This window comes from Peromyscus leucopus, chromosome 8b (assembly GCF_004664715.2).
Source record: "Peromyscus leucopus breed LL Stock chromosome 8b, UCI_PerLeu_2.1, whole genome shotgun sequence".
NCBI classification, from domain to species: Eukaryota; Metazoa; Chordata; class Mammalia; order Rodentia; family Cricetidae; genus Peromyscus; species Peromyscus leucopus.
In genome coordinates this window covers 97,349,717-97,369,215 of record NC_051086.1, presented here as the reverse complement: position 1 = coordinate 97,369,215, position 19,499 = coordinate 97,349,717, and the positions used below count along the sequence as shown (strand labels likewise).

Below are 19,499 nucleotides of genomic sequence, written 5' to 3'. Positions count from 1 at the left end.
TACAGCTAGAACATTCCGAGCTTAGGAGCTGGAGCTGGAGATGAGGCTAGAGAGCTACAGAGTGCCTACTCTGGACCATTGTAGAGACTGTGGCTTTTACTTAGAGTGAGATGGGGTGACTGGACGTTCCCTCGACCACTGTGACATTCCACAAAGCAAAGAAAATACGTCTGTCCTGATTTTGCTCTTTCAGAAGCTTCCTTCTCATATAATTGGAGTGTTAAGTGGTGGCTCCTAGAGAATAGTCACACACATTACATTTCAACCCTTATATCAATAGAGGAAACTTCTAAAATACAGGTCTTATGTTTCAAAATTAAATTTTTTTTTTTTTTTTTTTTTTTTGGTTTTTTCGAGACAGGGTTTCTCTGTGTAGCTTTGCGCCTTTCCTGGAGCTCACTTGGTAGCCCAGGCTGGCCTCGAACTCACAGAGATCCGCCTGGCTGGGATTAAAGGCGTGCGCCACCACGCCCGGCTTCAAAATTAAATTTTAAGTAATATGATAGGATATTGGTCTGTAAGTATTTATTCTTGGGTGACCCTGTTTTATGACCAAGTTCTCAGTGCTGAATTATCTTTTAAAAAAAGAAAAGTCAAAGGAGTGTTCTGTGGGGGAGACCTTTTGTTCACTATTAAATAGTAGAGGGTAGCTAGATATCTATTCACTGTAGTGTTACTTTAACCTTTTCAGTGTATGGGGGCTAAAAGTGTTAATTCTGGGAAATTAATTCAAGACAAAACCCAGAAACTTAAGAAAAAGTGAGGAAAAGGCTAAAGGTTTCTGCTGCAAGAATCACACGTATAAACTGAGTGTCGTGGCTCACGCCTTCAATCTCAGCACTCAGGAGGCAGAGGCAGATGGATTCCTGTAAGTTCAAGGCCAGCCTGTTCTATATTGTGAGTTTCAGGACAACCAGAGCTACATAGTGAGACCCTGTCTTAAAAAAAAAAGAAAGAAAGAAAGAAAAAGAAAGAAAGGAAGGAAGGAAGGAAGGAAGGAAGGAAGGAAGGAAGGAAGGAAGGAAGGAAGGAAAGAAAGAAAGAAAGAAAGAAAGAAAGAAAGAAAGAAAGAAAGAAAGAAAGAAAGAAAGAAAAAGAAAAATAAATCACGCATATTCAGAGACTTTTAATTTGAAAAAGTAGGCTATCTTCTGGCTGGAAGTTAGTACTTTAAGGCATTCTCTTTCTGCCTTTGGGGTGTCCAGAACTGTGTCCATTTGGCTATGCTTACCAAATATTTGTTGGATGGATTTGATCTGACTGCTGCTCCTTGATATAACTTGTGAGATTTTTCTAAGTTTTATTTTATGGTGTCTGATTAAAGGTGTCCTGAGGTAACATCCTGTTTAGGGGGTTCTTTCTTTTACTAATAGTAACCACATTTGGTTTTACCAAAATCTGTTACAGTATAAGGAAAATTAATTTCAATCAGTGTATTAAAGTTCATATGCACACATTTGAGAGACTTTGAAGGCTAACCAATGATTTCCACAGCGCCTCATTTTTACACATTAAAGGAAAAAAGGATCTGTTCTACCTATTTTTGCCTAGGTCCTGGTCCTACAAGCCCAATTCCCTTTGCATGATATATGAAAGATTATTAAAGCAGTTGTGCTGCAGACAGCAACCAAGATAATCTCACCGATCTTCAACACAAACCCTTTCTCTCCCGTGTATAATCAGTATTAATAACCCGGTCTTTTGTGGATAGCTTCCTGCTATTTCCTAAAACCATGTGATAAATGACTTTGTTTAAATGTGTCTTGCTTTGGTGTAATTTAGCTAGACAGCACCTTTTAGTAAAGGCATATGTTATACTTTGTAGTAAGTTTTCCTCAACAATATTGACATGGGGCAAGTGATATTTCATTTTTGCTTATAAGCAAGAGTGTTAGAACCAGCTGGTTTTCTGACTTTCAAGTATACCCTTTTTGAGAGCTGAATAAAAAGTAGATCGTTCAGACTAGAGTATTAGAATAGTAGTTTTGTCTAGTAAGTCCTTTTATCAGTCATTTCATTGCATTTGTATCACCTGATTTTTGTGAACTTTTCCCTTTAAATAATAGCCAAAGTAAGATGTGTATGAGACTCACAATGTAGTTAAGCTGACTCATCGTCTCTATTTCCAACAGAGATTTCCTGCTAGACAAGACAAATTAGAGTTTACCTACTGACTTGACTTGGTGAGTTTTATGTAGTTTTATTTATACAGTTTAATCATGAAGGGGTAAAGCAGAATGAGATAGATAGAAATATTTATTGCGCTTGAAAAATGTACATCTTTAGTGCAGTTTACTGTTTGATTTTAGTGCATATGGAAGGTAAAGTCATATAAAGAAAACATGTTTGATTTTCTTTTTAATGTGTATGTACTTGTATGCGTGTGCATGTGGAGGCCAGAGGGTAGTCTGTCATCTTCAGCGACAGTATCCACCTCCTTTAAGACAAGGTTATCTTATTGGCCTGGAGTTACCAGTTATGATAGGCTGGCTAGCCAGTGAGTCCCAGGGATCCCCCATCTCTGCCTGCCAGTAATGCTGGTTTAAAAGTGAGTGCCACCATGCCTAGCTTTTATGTGGATTCTGGGGATTGAACTCAGGCCCTTGTTCTTACAAGGTAAATGTTTTACCAACTGAGCTATCTCCCCAGCCCAATCCAAAGAAACATTTTTGTAAGTGACTCTAATAAAGGTTTTATTCTAAATATCCCTGCTGGGAATAAACTAGAACCTTTTAATCATATCTTTTCTGCTGACTAATATATACTAGGAAAAGGTTATACATACTAATGGGGGAAGCAGTTGTGTTTGGATTTAAATTTTTTTTGAGACTTAATGACGCTATATAGCACAAGCTGGCCTCAAACTCATCATCCTCTCAAATGCTAGGATTATAGGTATATACCAGCAGTCCCAGCTGGGTTTAAATTTTTAATCAAGGGTTGCTAATACATGATATGGAAACAGTAGAGTAAGAAGAGCTCCTTAGAGGGTTAAGATTACAGTTTATAAAGCAAAAAGCTGTAAGCAGTGTGGCTTTTTTGGTCTGTAAAAGGAGTTTGAATTTTGAACATCTTACCTTTTTGTGTTGTACTTTAGAACTTAGTTCTTTAATGTTGACTTAAAATCTTGCTACCAAAATGGCTCTCTTCAGGTGTTTACTCTGGGCTCTGATTAATGCCTCAAGCCTCTGTGTATACTTTTACAGAGTCTTACTGGGCAAAATGGGCGTTATTGCATTTTAATCTTTTCAGACAAAGGTCATCAGGAACTAAGGGCATTCATTCTCTTAAGAGAGACATCTTGTTCAACTTTCCTGTTTTGTCTGCCTATGTGTTTTTACTTTACCCTTGATTCAAGAACTTGTAATGCACACTGGAGACTGAGAACTTGCAGGTTTTCCTTTGTTCTGTTGAGTTTATTTAGATCCTTAACATAGCTCATTGCCTAGCTAGACTAGCTGCCCATTAACTCCCAAGACTCTCCTTGTCTACTTCGAAGTGTTTCCAGTCTGGCAACACTTTACCCAAAGAGGCATCTCCTTCTGAGTCCCCCTCCTTCCCCCTACTTTCTGTGCTCTACCCCCACCCCATCCCCAACACGCACACCAATATAGGGTCTCACTTATTCTTGGCCTCAAACTAAATGACTGAGGATGACCTTTTGACCACTGGTCTTTTCTGCTTCCACTTCCCAAATGTCGAGATTACAGGCATGTGCTATTATGCCCAGTTTATGTGGTGCTGAGAATCAAACCCAGGATTTCCTGTATGCTAGGCAAGAACTCCACCAACTGAGCTCCATGCCCAGGCCAGAATTTGGTTATGTTTGTTTGTTTGTTTAGTTTTTTGAGGCAGGGTTTCTTTGTGTAACAGCCCTGGCCTCGAACTTACAGAGATCTCCCTGCCTCTAGAGTGCAGAGATTAATGATGTGTGCCACCCACCACTGCCTGGCTGAATTTAGTTATTTTTAAGAAGGAATTTATTTTCTGTGTTTAATTTCTAGATAAGACACCTTACTTCATTTAATAAGGAGATGTGTTAAGACCTAAAGGAGATGACAGTGTGTGGCACACACACACATACACACAGTCACACACAGGCTGTGAAGGTAGCTCTGTGGTAGAGTACTTGTTTATCTTAGTTGGAGGGGGTTGGGCTTTCCCTTTCAAAACATATTTCTGAGGAAAATTGAGTTCCCTGATAGGTTGTAGTGGTTAATGGGGAACATAATGGGTTGCTTTTGTAGTATGGTAAATACCCCGTAGCAGGTGAGGCTTTTCTGTTTCCAAGTTAATGAATTTACTCCTCACTCTATATCCCAGTATTGATTCTGACTTTTCTTCTATGTTCATTCCTTGGGCCTCTTATCTGACCAATTTTTATTAGCAATAAATATTTAAATGATTTTTTTCTTATAAGGCCAGCGGATACTATGGGTTATAGGCAGTTCTCTTTGTTAAATAAGATGATTTCAGTTTTTAAATTCCTTGCATGCTGGACACATATGCATAATATTAGAGTTAACTTTTCATCTGTTTATGGTTTAAAGATTTTTTAAAAAGTATTCTTAACTATGTGTAGGCATTATGAGGCACCTGAGATGGGTGCTGGGAACCAGACTTGGGTCTTCTGTAAGAGCAATATGGCTCTTAATTGCTGAGACATCTCTTTAGCTTGTTTACTTGTATATAAAGTTTTAGGTCAGCTAGCAAGATGGCTTGGTGGGTAAAGGCACTTGTCCCCAAGCCTGATGGCCTGAATTGGATCCCTGGGAACCACGTGGTAGAAGGAGAGAACCAACTCTCACAATTGGCCCTGTGCCTTCATACAGGAGCCATGGTATTCACACACCCCCATACACACTAAACAAACAAACAAATAGGAAAGTTTTGTTAGAAATACTAGAACCCCCAAACTTGTTTAGACTTGAAATTATGATCTTTCCTTTCTTCCTTCAACTACGCCTATAAAAACTTTATACAGTAATCTATGTTTTTCCTCACATCTTGTGTGTGTGTGGGCCCACATGTGATGAGCTTTGGGAGTATTAACTAATACTAGAGTCTGCTTTTTACATTCTCCTATTAAAAATTTTGTTGACTATTTTCCAGCAGAGAAATCTTGGACATGTAGGAGATGTTAAAATCTCTACTTTTACCAAGCTTGCTCATTGTGGTCTTGGAAGGTTTTGGCCATCATTCATTAGAAGTAACACATGATTTTAATTTATGAAAATGGAGTCATAAAAAAAGTCCACTCTGAAGTGAAACAGCCCCTTTATGAGCTTTTTGTTTGTTTGTTATTTTGTTTTTTGTTTGTTTTTTGAGACAGGGTTTTTCTGTGTAGCTTTGTGTCTTTCCTGGATCTTGCGCTGCAGACCAGGCTGGACTCGAACTCACAAAGATCCGATTAAAGGCCGGAGCCACCTCCACCCAGCAAGTTTGTTTTTTTATTTGAATTTGTGTTGCTCCATTTTAGACATCTCCCAAGTGGTGGATTTGAAACTGTGTGGAGAGCTTATTCTGATGAGTCCTATGTGTTGGTTTTTTGGTTTTTTTGTTTTAAGCAGCTGGTAGAGTCTTGCTCCCCAGCAGGGGTTCTGTAATTAACAAAGCAGCATATCACCTGCTGGTTTTAGTCCAAGCCTTGTGAAACCTATGCTTGTTTTGGACATGTTTTATTTTTCTGGATTCCCTCATCTAAGTGAAGGTGGAATTTTTTTTCTCATATGCTGTTCTTTGTATGTATTTTGTTTCATAGCTATTTTTGCCTAAGTTAAAAAGCAAAATGGAACTCCAAAAGTCTTTCTAATATCTGGAGTTTTTCAGTCCTACAAAGTAATTTAATGGAATCTCCTTTCCAGAGCAAGCTTCTAAGTTTGGAGCATAGATGCATTGCCTTCACCCAGTGTTATTTTGAGGGTAGAGGATGATGCCAGTGTGTCTGTACCAGTAACTCTTAAAGTGGTAGGTAGATTCTAGGGGAAGGAAATTACTTCCAGACCCTTAAATTGGCAATAAATTTTTTTTTGCATTTTTATTTTTTATTTTTTGCTGTCTGGAAAAGTTGTATCTGAAGTGAAAATTGTTCTACATTTTAACCTTTGAGCTGGCTGCTAGATCTCCTTAGGGACAAGGACAGTTTGTGGTTATTTATAACCTACTGCCTTCTAAAGAGGGCAATAAGGCTGTAAACTCCCAGCATACCTTGAAGCTTGGGAATGAGTGGGAACATTCTGCTGTTAACTTATTGCATTTGGGGAAAGACTCAATACCCTTTCTTGTTCATTGACAGTTTAACTTTGTATGCATGAGCCCTGTCAGTCTGTTTCTCTGAAACTAGCTTATGGTACTGGAGAAGGAGGAAGGAGTCCTCATAGTCCTCTCAGAATCAGTATTTGCCTAAGAAATGTCTGTAGCCTGGGGAAATCTTACACACTAAATGCTATCTTTGTTTCAGAGTTTCCCATGTATACAATAGTTTGAAAAACAATGTTTGGAAAAACTTAGTTAAGTGTCTAGACATAGATGTGTGTTCATGTCTAATTATCTTTGTTTCTATATGTCTGTTTTAAGGTAATCAGGCTGTGTCAAATAGGAAAATTATAGATGGAATCTAAGTAAATGCTTACTATCTGCCTCAATTTGATTATTTTAAAATTTAGACTGGTTTCCTGACAGTTACTTTTTTTTGTTATGTTTTGTTTTTGGTGTGTGTGGGGGGAGCGCGTGCGTGCGCTCTCACACGAGAGAGTGCAATGGAGGTTTCTTTATGTAGTCCTGACTATCCTGGAAGTCACTATGTGAACCAAGCTGCTCTCAGACTCACAGAGATCCACCTGCCTCTGCCTCCTGAGTGCTGGGATTTAAGGTGTGCACCTGCTAATGGTACTTTCTATAAGAGAAATTGTTCTGGGAAGTGTGCGTCTCTCAGTGTTGTCTTGTAGATTCAGGAATTCTCCCATATCCCTGCAGATTCTCTTTTCTCTTCTTTTCTGAAATTTTTTTTTTTTAAAGAATTTTGACTATAGTTTTAAGATGTACTTAATTTTTTTTTCCGGTTTTTTTGAGACAGGGTTTCTCTGTGTAGTTTTGGTGCCTGCCCTGGCTCTTGCTCTGTAGACTAGGCTGGCCTTGAACTCACAGAGATCAGCCTGGCTCTGTCTCCCAAGTGCTGGGATTAAAGGCATGTGCCACCACCGCCTGGGCTTAATAAATCTTTTATGAGTAAAATGAATGATTTTTTTTTTTTAAGGTATGCTTGAGGGACTAGGTGGGCTGGATAAAGTGCTTGCCAAGCAAGTGTGAGGACCATAGATTTCCAGAACCCATATAAAGCCAGGCAGGTAGTAGCCACCTGTAATCCCAGCAGACAGAAATGGGATCCAGGGGCAAGCTGGCTCATTAGACTAGTCAGAATTGGCAAGCTTCTGGATTCAGTGAGAGACCCTGCTAAATAAAAGGGAGAGTGATGGAAGATGTTAACATTAGTGTTTGGCCTTCACACATGCACACATAAAGAGCAAGTTCACTTACACACACACATGCACCCACCCACATGTGTGAATGCACATATATACATGGATGCATACCACACATGCATATATATATATATATACAAAAATGTATGCCAGATTTTGTATATCTACATTGACTCAGTAGTTCATGAAGTTTAACTTAGTAAATAGGACACACTTAGGGAAAATAGATCCCAAACAGTCTAGCTACTCAACAACAGAATCATGGAACAAATATTTATTGAATGTCTGTTGTATTAGCACTGGAGACACAAGGAGATGCTATTTTCTTATTGAACATAAATTCTAGTGGGGAAGACTAGATAGGTGTGGAAATAGAAGCAAGATAACTTCAATTAGTGACAATTAAAAAAATGAGGTAATGTGAAAGAAACAGGTTTAGAAGTGAGGACTGCCCCAGATTAGGTGGTCAGGGAAGAGCTCTCTTAGGCTACTACATTTTATAGGATACCTAAATGACAGGAGGGACTCAACTAGAAAGACCTGATGGAGCCAGGTACTGTGCCTCATGCTTTACTCCCAGCACTTGGGAGGCTATGACAGGAAGATTGCAGTGAGATGAAGACCAGCCTGGGCTACAGAGTGAGACCCTATCTTAGCGCCTGCTCCCATAGTAGGGGAACGTGAGGAGAAAAAGCTCTCCGGGATGAAGAAAAAGTCTATGTGCTCAATAGTGATTTGTGCCAACAGAAGTAAAGACTAAATAAAGCATTTTGGTTGAAAAGAAATGTAGACATTATTATGAGACAGAGAGGCCATGGTAGTCAGGTCAGGACAAGAATGCTGATTTTACTCAGAACAGCATAAACCACTGAAGAATTTGTGTCTTGTCTCATTTGGATTAAAAATTTATTATTAATAAATTTTAATAAACCCTTAGGGGTGTGTGTGTGTGTGTGTGTGTGTGTATGTGTGTGTTCATCTGTCTATCTGTTTATATGTATAGGCCACAGATTTCTTTCTCCATTTTCCTCCACCTTATTTTTTTGAGACAGGATCTTTTGCTGAACCTGGAGCTCACCAACTTGGTAAGACTATCGAGCCAGTAGGCTCCAGGAATCTCCTTGTCTCTGCCTTGCCAGCACCGAGATTATGCATGTGTGTTGCTGCACTTAGCTTTTTATGAGAGTGTTGGAGATTTGAACTCAGGTCTTCATGCTTGCTTTAAAAAGCCAGAATCTAGCATAAGTCAAGGAAGTCTACTTGTATTTTAGGCCCTTTTTCTCCAGGAACCAGCATTGTTACATTATTTCCATTAGTAAAATCTGATCTAATTTAGATCTTCTTCCTTCTGGTGTAATTTCAGATTGACATCTTCCAGCACCATATTGACAAAGTCATCAAAATCTAGAAGTGTACCAACAGTTTCTTTATCATTCTTCATCACAGTGTGAATTGTTGATCCTATACACTTGTCCACAAGCCCCTAGCAGCAGGAACTGCAGTGATCCGTGGTTGCATTGGCCGCCATGGCCACACTGGAAGTAGTTGCTTCTTTTTATCTCTAGATCTACTTAATATTGCAAAGTCCTTGTATAGGTACATAGGATTTTTTAATAATGAAAACAAACAAACAAACAAACAAAGCAGTAGTCTTGTAAGATTGTACAGAACATGAACTAGACGTGCAAGAAACCCCCAACCTTTCCTTTGCTGATTGAGAGCTCTCTTCAGTGTTCTTATTTTCATTAAGAAGTGTTTCTACACTGGGAAAAAAAAAAAAAAGCCCAGTGTATTTAATATTTCATTAGATTAGACCAAAGTACAAAGGATTTACTTATAAAAAATATTAAAATCTCATTCAGATATTGCAACAAAAGATGTCAATATGACCTGTAATAGCTGTCCCTAAGGTAATGAGAAACTATTACCTCCTGGGCTGAATATGCAGAACAGGGCTGAACAGAAGAAACAGAAATTCCTTTTAGGTCACATTAGCCTTTTGAAAATGAATATACCAAAATCTTCTATATGTTTTCGGCGTGTATGTTTTTTAAATCAACAGTGGTTTTGTCATCTTATATTTTGGGGAATGTTAACGTCTCTCAGGTTTAAAATAGGTATGACATTGGGAGTTTTCTTTAGAAACTGAACAAGTCTTTAAAGTGAAGAAGGTAGAGGTAGACTTTTAAAAAAAAGTTCTTAACTGCTCTCTGGTTGAAAGATCCATTCCTAGTTCTTGCTACATTATTAGCTCATTTGTGCTGGGTATCATGTTGTGTCACATGCAGTGGCCATTAAGCACCTATTTTGACATACAAAACAAGTTTCATGGTTCAGCTTAGTATCTTCATGATCTTATTTCTATCATTTTAAAACTGATGAATATAAAGTTAACTCAGCATATGTGCATCATGTATGAGATATATGTCTGTGTGCATTGGTTTATTTTTTAATTCTCTGGATAAGTAGATTAGATTAATGATGAAGAAATGCTCGTGAAAGATTAAACAAAATAGCTGTACAAGCTGTCTGTTTTATACTTTTTTAGTATATTCTAGCTTAGCTCAGTGAATACCACACATAAACAATTGGCTTTTCTGTTGTTACTAATAGAATCTGTCTGTTGAAATAATTTTGATTATATAAGAAGCCAATTAATTATTGGCTAACCCAAATTAATTAGCCCACTTGATATGTGTTTCCAAAACGAAGAAATTACAGTCAATCTTTTTTCCTCTATAAAAGGAAGGTACACTTCATACTGGCCCAAACCCTCGTTTTTACTAGATCTGGGATTTGATGTTATGGCTAGAAGTTAGGCTAGGAGTTTGGACCTGTGTTTGTTTTTTATTCAAAAGAGCAAATTACTGATTGCCATTGCATTGCACAGCTGATGTACTCAACATTGTTAGAAAGCTTGTTTTAGAGTTCTGTCAAAAAGGAACAACAAAAATCAGAAAAGTTAGCTAACTTAATATAACTAGATATGTATTTTAATCAAAGTATGTTTACTTTTCTAGGCACTATGTTAGGTGATAAAGGAATAGATACAAAGAACAGGTGTAAATTGTGTTTAAGTAAAAACTTTATAAACTTTTTGTTTTGTTTTGTTTTGTTTCAAGACAGGGATTCTCTGTGTAACTTTGCGCCGTTTCTGGAACTCACTTGGTAGCCCAGGCTGGCCTCGAACTCACAGAGATCTGCCTGCCTCTGCCTCCCGAGTGCTGGGATTAAAGGTGTGCGTCACCACCACCTGCATAACTTTGTAAACTTTAAAAACTAATAAAACTTTAAAACCTTCTGCAGGCAACTGGGTATTTTTACAAGTGTGTAAGAAGGCAGGAAGAGGTGGTTCAGCTGAAAAGTGAACTGTGTAGATTCAGTTCAAAGCATTATTTTTGCTTGATTGCATTTATATGTTTCTCTTTTGTCTACATTTTACCTTCTAGTTAGAAATTATATATTTATTGACTTAAATCCCCTGTCAAAAGATGGTTAGTACTTATATATAGTACTGCTAGAAAGCATCCTATCAGAGATGGCCATTAGCTAGTAACACTGCCTCTGGTATTAGAGTTGAAAGGAATATGCTGAAGTACACTTTTTTCTGTATAATCCAGGAAGGTCTTTCCTTACAGGTCAGTATTTTACAGAGTCAGCAGGAAAATAAATGGTGGCACATAAAGACATCTCAACCTAGAGTTGTCAATGCTTAGAGTTGGTAAGCTTGGGGAAATCATTTTCTCCTTAGAGAACTTGGATGGTCATGTCTTAACTTGTTTGAGCTGTGAACAATATGTTTTGGCTCTGGTTGTCTCTTTCGAACATTCTCTAACTATGACCTTCAAATAGATCTCTTCTTTCCCAAGATTGTTTTTGCTGAGCCTCTGCAGCGGTTGGCATGAAGTGCTGAAGAGTTCATGCAGCACCAGGTTCCTTGGCCCATGAACACTTTGCCCATGGTGCCCACTATGAGTGAAATTAATTAGACTTCTGCCATCCCAGTCAATTTCCCTCCCAGCAGGTTGTCTGGTTAGAGCATCTCAGAGCTGAGATTGAGTCTCCAGTTCTCTTAGGTGCTGGGTTGGGCATTTAAAAAAAATTAGATCAAAGAAAGACTTGGTTATAAAACAAGTCAAAAGAAAAAAAAAGAAAGAAAAGAAAAAGGAGAATAATGGTCAAGACCAATTAGTATTTCTTTTTAAATTATTTAAATAAAACCACTTTGTTATAATAAACAAAAACATCATCCTGCTAGTTTACAGTAACTACTCAAGCACACACTTGCCCAATTCCAATAAAATAGTATTTCTTTATTCCTGGTCATAATGGAGTAATACTCAGTGGAAAGAAACTAAGGAATTAACAGAATGTCATTGGAAAAAATATATGTCTTTTTCCTAGATTTTTAAAATTTGTAGTAGTTGAAGTAATGGATATTGAACCAGGGCTAAGCGAGCACTCTACCATTCAGCTTTATCCCCAGCCCTGTTAATTGTTATTTGTTAGGTGAATTTGAAGTTTTTTGTTGTTTTTTTTTTAAAGAACTTAAAAATAAGCTCAGCTCAGTACTTTGTGATGACTCAGTGTGGAGTGTAGCTTCCAACACATGCTTCATGAGCCAGGTTTACTCTCTTAACTCACGTTAAAATTCACATCTTCATTGCTGCGCTGCCCAAAAGTAGGAAATCTGCAACTTCATTCTAGGCAGCAACGATAACTGGGATTTGTAAAACTGCCTAAGGTATATTAACTTGTTACTAGACAAACAAGCCTATGAGACTGGGGCTCATGACTTGCACCAACTGGTGAATGCAGTGGTTTGCAACAGCATGCCATGTGTATAAGACAGCTAACCATCTGTGATGGCAGATGATGCTGTAGTTATAAATGCTTCTAGGGCAGAGTTTGACCAATGGAACATTTAATTACATTTATAAGTATTTTTATTCTATTTAAGCAAGTTTTGTGAGGTTAGTTACTTACTACTAAATGATTTTGCTGTTATTCATTTATATCATCCTCTACTTAGGATTTGAGGCAAACTGAAAAAATACTTGGGAGACAGCTCAGGCAATAAACAGGCTATGTAAACATGAAGACCCGAGTTCTGATCCCCAGTGCCCATGAAAAGCCATGCATGGTGGCACGTGTCAATAATCTCAGCACTGGGAAGGCAGAGATGAGGAGGATCCCTGGAGCTTAGAGATACTAGACAGCTAGCCTTGCTGAGTCTGTGAGCTCTAGTTTCTGGGGGAACAATAGAACACACATACTCTCTCTCTCTCTCTCTCTCTCTCTCTCATAGCTCAGAGAATTATAGCAAAGAGGCAAAGAAAATTAATGAACTTAAAACTAATTTAGAGTAGAACGTGTGATTACATATAAAACGAAGCCTGTAGAACAGGAATGTAAACCTGTCATTTTAGGAGATGAGTCAAAGTTTGTCTTAGAGCCTCCAAGTAGCCAGGCAGAGAAGACAGACAACACCGTATTGGTGAGTAGCTTTGCAGGCCTGACCGCCTGAGTTCATCCTGAAATCCATGTAAAGGGAAGAAGGGAAAACCGACTCTAAAGAGTTGTCCTCTAACTTCACATGCATACCAGGGAATGTGCTCACACGTGCATTGCACATACATGCATGAACATAAGTAATAAACACACATACTATCATCATCATCACTTTAAAAATTATTTAAGCCAGACAGTTCAAAGAATAGTAGATACTCAAGCACTTGTTATCTCTAACAGATTTGTATTATTTTATTTGCTTCCTATCACCCTTATTTTTAAAATAAGCAGATATCAGAGGACCTGGAGAGATGGTTCAGTGGTTAGTAGCACTGGCTACTCCTCCAGAGGACCGGGGTTCAGTTCCCAGCACCTACATAGTGTGCATATGCATATACATATACAGGCAAAACACCTAGATACATAAAAATAAATCTTTGAGAACCAAAACGTAAGAGACAAAGTTGGTGTCTTCTATTTTCAAATCTCATTTCCCCATGAAACTGGTAACAACTTGCCATGTTTTTGTTATTCTTGTTTTGTTCCTACAGTATGCTTTTATCTGTACCAGTACTTATATTTGTAGAAGTAATGTTCTGGACTTATCTTTCAAAAACTCCTTCTTTTCATTGGCATTCATTGTGTTTGAGGACCACAGTGTTACAGATCTAGTTACTATTTTAAACCATAAAGCTCATTTTCCATTATATGGAAATAACCCAGTTTACTTACCTGTTCCTTACTAAAGGGTTTTAGTTTGTTTCTAGCTTTTCACTGTTACAGTGTCACATTGACTCTCTAGTCCATCCATGTCTTGTCCGTAAGTGCAGACTTTCTCTAGGGCAGTGGTTCCAGGACTAGTTCAGCAGGATTACTTGGGACCTTGCTAGAAATATACTCTTGGGCCCATCCCAGACTGCTGATCAGAAGCTTGGGGGTAGATCAACATTCATAAGAGGTAATTTTGTGCCTTCCAAACTTGGCAATCCCTGTTGTGGTGTGCATTGTGTTCAAAGTAGGAGTGCTGCGTTCTGTGGTGTGTGCACTTTGAACTTTGCTAGATATGACCAAATTCCTACATACACAGTTATACTTTTTGTTTTAGTGTCTCACCAACAATGGGAAAGAGTTTCTAGTCTACCCTATATCTCTGCAACTTTGTATCCTTTGACTTACTCTTGATTGTTGTTTTTTTGTTTTGTTTTGGTTTGGTTTGGTTTTTGAGAAACAGGGTCTTAGTTCTGGCTGGCCTAGAACTCTCTATGTGTAGACCAAGCTAGTCTTGGACTCACAGAGATCTGTTGCTTCTGAATTTCAAGTACTGGGATACAGGCATATACTAGTACGCCTGGCCTTACGTTTTTAATAATTTTATTATATTTTTATTCTGTGGCTGTGTCATGCATGTACCATGGCATACATGTAGTACAAGGACAGTTTGTAGGACTTGGTTATCTCCTTCTACCTTGTGGATTCCAGGACTTCGACTCAGGTCAGCAGGCTTGGTGGCAAGCACCTTTATCTGCTGAGGTGCCACACTGGTCCATGACCTAAGTTTTTAAAAATTATTTTGAGTTAGATTTTATTATAGCAGCTATTTGAAAGGGGCTTGGGGCTATAAAAGAGGTGTAAGTTAAAGACATTTGATAATGTTTATGTGCTGGCAGAAATTTGATACTGTTGAAATGATTGGTTGCCATGAGAATGTAAATTGAGAAAATGATTGAAAATTAAACCATGGGGAGTAATTGTAAAAAAAAAAAAATCCAATAAAAGAAATTGAGGAAGGCCCAATTGGTGGCACACACCTTTAATACCAGTACCCAGGAGGCAGAAGGCAGGTAGATCTCTGAGTTCCAGGTAGTCTGATCTACATAGTGAGTTCCAGGCCAGCCAGAGCTACATAATAGAGAGACCCTGTCTAAAAAGAAAGAAAGAGAAATTGAGGTTGAAGAGCAATTAGTAGAGAAAGCAAGAAAAATCTAGAAAGTCAGGTGAAAACTTGACGTGATGTTGTAGAGAAAGGAGCACATCTAAGGGAGGTGTAAAAATGGTGCCCTTTAAGAGAGCAGCTGGCAGAGGAGTCGAACAGAAGGCTGCTCTTAAGTCTGCAGTGAAGCACAGGCGATCAGGAAAATTGGAGGGTAGAGTACCAAGGTCATTTTCCACTGGAGCGGAGCATTTGTGTCCTAAGGGAAGGTTCTGGTGGCAAGGGGGTTCCTAGTGTTAGTCCTGTTGACTCTTTATCAAGCAGCCTTTTCAGTGTGCTTTAATACACCTTTAGATTATGTTTCTCTGCTTCTGTTGTCTTGTTTCACTATGCAGGGCTTGTTGGCTTGATACTGGCTGTATAGACTAGCTTGGCCTCAAATACAAGAGATCCGCCAGCCCCTGTTTCTAGAGTGTTGGGATGAAAGTTGCATGTGACACCCTGCCCAGCAGATTTTAAACATAATGTTGAGAATTGTGCAGAACAGTAATGGAATTTTATTTATTTATTCGGTTCACTTCATTTATTTGAGACAGGGTCTCCTGTAGCCCTGGCTGGCCTGAAACTTGATATACAGGTCTCTAATTCACAGAGATCCACCTGCCTCTGCCTCCTGAGTGCTGAGATTAAAGGTGTAAGCCACCATGCATAGACAATAATGTAATTTTGCCTAGGAGACTACATGGTCTTTTCTGAAGTTGATATTTAAATCAAGAAAGAACATTTCAGACAAGCCACAAAGTTTCCAGTATCTTAGAAGATCAATAGAATAATAGGATAGTAGGGAAAAGGGTGGAGGACCTGAGAGGAGTAGAGAGAGAGGAAACTGAGGTCAGGATGTGTTATATGAGAGAAGAATAATAAAAATTGAGATTAACATTAAAAATAATCAATTAAAAAGAGTCTAATAAGTTTTAATTCTTGGGTCTTACCAGGGTGAAGAAAAGCCAGAAATCTTTGCTCCCTGACTTTGTAAACCCAGTTTAACCTTCAAACTGGCGATGTCAAGGGTTCCAAGTCCTCCACCTCCGGCAGAAATGTCGAGTGGTCCCGTGGCAGAGAGCTGGTGCTATACACAGGTAAGTTCATGTTTTCACCAGTGGGCAGAAGCAACACAATCACTTTTCAACTTTGAGTTACTAGTTTCTCTGTGGGCATAACTGCCAAAAGCCACAAGATAAAGTCCTTGTTAGCCTTAAATTCTTGTTTTTCTTACATAGAGTCAGAATTCCCAAGGCTAGTGCTTTTCTATGATGATTGAAGGGGAATCTTTGGCTAGATTTTTTTTGTTTTGTTTTTGAGACAGGGTTTCTCTGTGTAACAGCTCTGGCTGTCCTGGAACTTGATTTATAGACCAGGCTGACCTCGAACTCACAGAGATTTTGTCGAAATTATTTCAATCCTACTTGATAGGGGTGTGTTCTAAAGCTCTGAGCAATGTTTGAGATTCACAGTCCCAGGAATGACATCAGTATCTCAATAACAGGCTCTTTTAGGACCACAAAGTTTCAGACTTTCCCTACCCTGTCCATGTTTTGTTGTTATTGTTGCTGTTGCTTCCTTGACTGTGTTTTTCTTTCTTACTTCCTGCCAATGTTTTCCAGAAGTTGAAAACGTTGTAGAAGCAGTAGGTCACTGAGATTTCTCTAATGTAGATCAGGGGCCTGATGAACTGCTGTCTTCCTGTGGGGTTAAGGGAGGGGTGCTTGTCTGATCTTCAGCCTGTTTTTTCCAGGTTCCCCACATTTAATTCCTTCCTAATTTTCTATCAACAGATCAAGGTAGTGAAATTCTCCTACATGTGGACCATCAATAACTTTAGTTTTTGCCGGGAGGAAATGGGTGAAGTCATAAAAAGTTCAACTTTTTCATCAGGAGCCAATGATAAACTGAAATGGTGAGGAAGAACACCTCTAGTTGTAAACTTATTCCATACGTTGCCTGTTTTGCTTGGTTTGAATAGGATATGGGCAGAATGTAAGTTCTTAAAAGCAGGAACTTCACTTTTCTTATCCTTATTGCCTAGAATAGGGCCAGACACAGTAGGCACCTACTAACAAGTGGTTGAAATAATTTAATGAGTTGGTTACAATTTAGCAAATTCGAGTTGTATAGGGTAACATAAGTGAATAAAGAAGGCCGGGGTTACCAGAAGACCTGAGTTTGATCCCTGGGGCCCACATGGTGGAAGGAAAAGAAATGATTTCTTCAAGTTGTCACACTAGAACCAAGGCGCTCATGGACCCACATACAGACCCACACAAGAAATTAAAAATTGTAATTTACCTTTTATAAAGGATTGTTAGAAGGCTGGGGGCGTAGTTCAGCAGCAGAGTGCTCACCCAGCATGTGTGAGGTTCTAGGGTTAGTTCTTGGCACTACAGTAAGTATATGAAGGACTTGGTGCCACACGGCTCAGTCACAGAGCTATGTGTGGAGAAGAGCCGACTATCATCAGGTTTTCTGTGTTTTCCAGAAAAAGCGACAAAGTCTAACTTTTGTGGGTTTCTTTTTGTTTGTTTGGAGATATGGTCTCACTAAATAGAGTTGGCTGACCTTGAACTCACAAAGATTCACCTGCCTCTGCCTCTTGAGTGCTGAGATTAAAGGTGTGCACCATCACATGCAGCAACAAATCTAAGTTTGTAACATAAAAATCTTGACTTTTTGTTTGTTTGTTTTTGTTTTTGTTTTTTAAAAAATCAAACACGAATTTTTTTTTAAAGATTTACTTATTTATTATGTATACAGTATTCTGCCTACATGCCAGAAGAGGGTACCAGATCGAATTTTAGATGGCTGTGAGCCACCATGTGGTTGCTGGGAATTGAACTCGGGACTCCTGGAAGAACAGCCAGTGCTCTTAACCTCTGAGCCATCACTCCAGCCCTGTTTTTGTTTTTTTTGAGACAGAGTTTCTCTGTGTAGCTTTGGTGCCTTTCCTGGAACTTACTCTGTAGCCTAGGCTGGCCTCAAACTCACAGAGATCCTCCTGCCTCTGCCTCCTGAGTGCTGGGGATTAAAGGTGTGCACCACCACTGGGCTAAGATCTTGACTTTTAAATTGCCTGCACATACTTGAAGACTTAGATCCCGTCCCCAGAACTCATAAACTGGGCATGGTGGTGGATACCTGAAACCCCCCCCCCCCCACACACACACACACACTCAGGTTGAAGTTCACTTACCTCTCACAAGAGTTCAAGGTTAGGCTGGGTATGCTAGCACATACCTTTCATCCCCACACTCAGGAGGCAGAGGCAGGTGGATCTCTGAATTCAAGGCCAACCTGGTCTACGTAGCAAATTCCAGGCTAGACAGGGTTGCATAGTAAGTCTTTCTCAAAGAGGAGAGCAGGGCAATGGTTCAAGGACATCCTTATTATATAGGGAATTTGAGGCCAGCCTGGACCACATAAAGTCCTGTCTTTAACAATAATAGCTTACTTTTAAGCAATAAAGGATATTTGTTTGGCTTTATAACTGGGAGGGTAGAGATAACTGTCATCCAGGAGGCATATTCCATTGCAGACCTCATTTCTCTGCTCATGTTCCATGCGATGACACATCTTAAGTGTAGCTTTCCTATGCTTGAAGTAACAATGGAATTGAAGCTGAATTTACTGTCTAGTCAAGAGTATGTCGTTCATGCACAGAATGGATTAAGGCTGGAATCCCTGAACTAGTGCCTATTGCAAGATGACTATGACCTGAGAGTGAGGATGAGTGTCATCAAAACCAAGTATCATCTTGAGGAGTAGGAGCCAGGTAGTTACGGATACCCCGTATGTCCCCAGCAAAGATCAAAGCATTTTTGTCTCTAAATCCCCACTTTGTTCTCTGATAACCCACTGAAGAATTTATTAATTCAATATTTGCTGACTTTGTACATTAAATGGTAGGCTAGGTACTGAGCAAAATGTTTATTCTAAGCATTATATTTAACCCCTCTAGCATATTGTATAGTGATATATTTGGCATCTGTACTCCCTAGAGAGGCACTGGATTAGACCACCTGTTTGAGAAAGGTGACATAACCCTGGCAAGGCCTGAAGATACATGTGGCTTGTGTATTCTGTGTGGTAGAGCAGTGTCTGAACTACATGCGTTTCAGCTAATGACATTTACAACTTAACTCAGTTGAACCTGTTAAGTTCTGCCTAAATTCAGTTTTGAATCATCCTTAACAGATTGGCATCTCAAACTCTTATTTAGAAGCCAAGCTTAGAACATTCCTGTGTCTTATAAGAGTTTTACTTTTATCTGTGCTTCTTCCACAATACCTGTTATTTTAAATCTTAAAATATAATTGCTGGAGGCTAGAGAAAGGGCTCAGCAGGTAAGAATACTTGCTGCTCTTGCAGAGGATCTGAATTTGGTTCCCAGCACACACACATTGGATGACCCAGAACCGCCCAATTCCAGCTCCAGAGGGGTCCCATGTCTTTGACCTCCACAGGCATAGCGCACACACACACACACACACACACACACACACACACACACACACCCCTATAAA

The 19,499-nt window shown here is 39.1% G+C and overlaps 1 protein-coding gene and 1 pseudogene across 4 annotated transcripts in view; one reads left to right on the top strand and one right to left on the bottom strand.

Moving 5' to 3' along the window:
* The window catches only part of LOC114692909 (speckle type BTB/POZ protein), an 83,265-nt gene that overhangs the window by 44,393 nt on the left and 19,373 nt on the right, over positions 1-19,499 (top strand). The window contains exons 2-5 of one of the 4 annotated variants that reach the window (XM_028868997.2): positions 2,133-2,183; positions 11,351-11,413; positions 15,918-16,061; positions 16,758-16,879. In XM_028868997.2, coding sequence (XP_028724830.1) covers positions 15,984-16,061; positions 16,758-16,879 — 200 coding nt within the window. In that variant the 5' untranslated portion in view covers positions 2,133-2,183; positions 11,351-11,413; positions 15,918-15,983. The remainder of the gene's footprint in view (positions 1-2,132; positions 2,184-11,350; positions 11,414-15,917; positions 16,062-16,757; positions 16,880-19,499) is intronic. The other 3 variants (XM_028868999.2, XM_028868995.2, XM_028868998.2) reach the window with 3 other exon arrangements.
* LOC114692994 lies at positions 8,718-9,009 on the bottom strand (annotated as a pseudogene).